General features: G+C 44.6%; 1 protein-coding gene across 1 annotated transcript in view; it reads right to left on the reverse strand.

The window, feature by feature from the left end:
* Positions 1-702: 702 nt before the first annotated feature.
* DSTN (destrin (actin depolymerizing factor)) overlaps positions 703-2,715 on the reverse strand; it is a 3,399-nt gene continuing 1,386 nt past the window's right edge. Inside the window, exon 3 of the mRNA XM_009696271.1 lies at positions 703-2,141. Coding sequence (XP_009694573.1) covers positions 2,032-2,141 — 110 coding nt within the window. The 3' untranslated portion in view covers positions 703-2,031. The remainder of the gene's footprint in view (positions 2,142-2,715) is intronic.

Here is a 2,715-nt window from a genome sequence, read left to right on the forward strand (position 1 = left end):
AGCTTCGCTCTGGTGGATCTTTTTGCATCAGAAAACCCTGTGCTCCCAACCCTGTGACCCGTGTGGGTGCCAAGTTAGAGCAAGCAGTCAATGCCTGCTTTTTAATTACAGATTTTAACCACGCAGCGTGGCCAGAGAAGGCACATGCTGAGTTAGGTAATGGACCATTATTTCCCTGGCCCAGCAGATAAAACCAGCGCAGGGCACGGCTGTGCCGAGGAGCTGCGGGGACAGTACAGCTTTCTGTCCCGGCACATCTGGCAAGAGCTCGCAGATGAAGGGGTAGCCTGTAACTGCCTGGACTTCATCGGGCTGGCCAGAGAAAGCTCCCTTAGTTCTTACAGGGAAAGCAGCAGAAAAATAACTTGACACGTGCTGGGTTTCTCCTGCTCAGACTTGCAAATATGAGACGTTTCCCAGGAAGCTCCCCAATCCATGGAAATTTGGGTTTGAAGCCTAAACAGCAGAAACCAAGCACTGTTAGGGAGCTGGAGCAGGCGGGCAGTTGCTCAGCTGCGAGAAGGGTGCAGGGCCAAGGAGGGCAGCACCCTTTGCAGCCAGATGAACCTGTTTTCCCCCCCATCTTTTCTCCCTCTCGAGCAGCACAAGGCGATGATAGCTGCAGACGGTGTACCAGCCCAGCCAGCCCCGCCGCAGGAGGGCTAATCCAGAGGCTGGAGAGGAATCAGTCACTGACCCAGGGGAGCAAAACCCCATTTATTTAGGCTATTTGAATTTGGCACGCACAGAACATATCACAGTAACGCACTGGAGGCTAAGGGGTTTGGTTTGGTGTTTTTTTTTTTTTTCCTCTTTTTCTCTACAGACATACAGGAAAACTCTATGCAACTCCCATGTACACATTACACAAAGGAAACAGCTTTAATCAACCACTGGTGAAACACGGAAGCTTTTAAGATCTCTGTAGCTGGCACAGGAATGTTCTCTACCCCCCCATACAAAAGGCATTTCAGGTCAAACTTTCTAGTAGGTGATATTTCCATGCATTTCTACAGAATTAAAGAAGCTAACAGACAAAAAGCCCAGATCAAGCCGCATTAGTCACGTTGATTGGTTCTACTAAGTTAAATCAATAGTAATTATGGACAAATGGACCAAGTGACCAAAGACTGGGGCTGAGAGTACCACTTTTTAAGTTGTGGTTCCTTCTCATTGTACTATGTGTAACTGGAGAGCTCCGATACAAGAATCTGCATTTGTAAAAGCCTCAGAAGCATCTGATCCGCTAGTAGGTGTATTTTTCAGAGAAACTAAGGCAGCTCTAAATTAAACTACATCAACAGAAAAGCAATTTTTATAGAATCACTCAGGCTGAAAGGGATCTCAAAGACACTTCATAACAAGAAAATTGAACCTACAGAACAAGTGAACCTTTAAATACTATTACTGCACCGTGTGTTTACAGGAGAGTGGATTAGGACTATTTCTCCAGAAAAGTGTGTCTACTTTTTCCCTATTTAACTTCAGAATTAGCCTTTATTAGTACTGCTCTGCAACTGCAAGCACTAAGAATTTAACCCAGTTTTGGTGCCAGCATGTTGCTTTAGCCTAACTCTAACTACAGGCTTTAAGTTTTGTATTAAACTGTTACAGGGGAACAGATTTTGAGTTTGCCAATTTGGCCAGTAGCCTCAATAAGATGGGCTGAATTTTGCTTGTTATAATTTAGAAAAGTAAGAACAGGAACCAGATTGTTCTCACACCCGCCCCCCCCCTTTCATCCCATGATACGCTGCTGCATTGGACCAAAATTTTTGGAGACCTTTAGTGTTAATCCATCGGGGACAGTATTGGGCTGGACAACCAATGCAAATATTAATACACCAAGATAACTCCTTAGATTTGATTTATTTAGGGTCATTTGTACATACGAACTACATCTCCAAAATCTACTTTATTCTACAAGACAGCTTCCCTACAGTTAGTGAAACCCTTGCCTAGAATGTTTGCTTTACATAACTGATATATTAAAACATGGAATGCTTGTAGAGTTGTGGCACTGTATGACATCTACACAGGACTTCCTTCAAAAGCTACGACTAGGGAGCCTCCTAGCTTCTCAGCAATGCAAGCTCGGTTGAGGTCCTCTGGCCCATTTGCTTGGCATTCATGCTTTATGCCTAAAAAAAGAGGCAAAACACTCAATAATGCAGTATTTCAACATGCTAGTAATCAATCAAAGAAACATACTTAGTAGTAATATTAGAAGAGGCAATCCGGTCACTCAAGCAGTCAAGTCCTGCCTTAGCTTAAGAATTTGGATGGTTTTTCACCAGATACGTCACAGGAGACAGCTGGCTACACACCAAATATCAATGCAGAAATATCAGGGAGAAAGTTTTCACAAGATCAGTGCTCAGACTGTCAGCCTTTTCATTGCAAGCTATCTTGTGAGCAAATCTCTCCTTCCTAGTGCTGCCCTGGATATGGCAGGTGAGGGAGCTACACGCAAGCACACTAAGATGGCTGACTCAGCTCCCGCTGGCTCTGGAGAGGTGGGTGAAAGAGAGTGAGAACCTGAGATGTAGAGACCAAAAAGACTTTGCTGGTCTAAGGAATCAACCATGGTTTCTTTTTTTTGGAGGGCAGGGAACCCAATCCAAGCCTGTCTTATGAGAGGAAAAGCAGAATTTCTTCAGGATTTCTTTTTTTTTTTTTCTCCCTGTCCCCCACTCCCCCCACACACCCCCCCGA

This window comes from Cariama cristata, unplaced genomic scaffold (genome assembly GCF_000690535.1).
Source record: "Cariama cristata isolate BGI_N322 unplaced genomic scaffold, ASM69053v1 scaffold40452, whole genome shotgun sequence".
NCBI classification, from domain to species: Eukaryota; Metazoa; Chordata; class Aves; order Cariamiformes; family Cariamidae; genus Cariama; species Cariama cristata.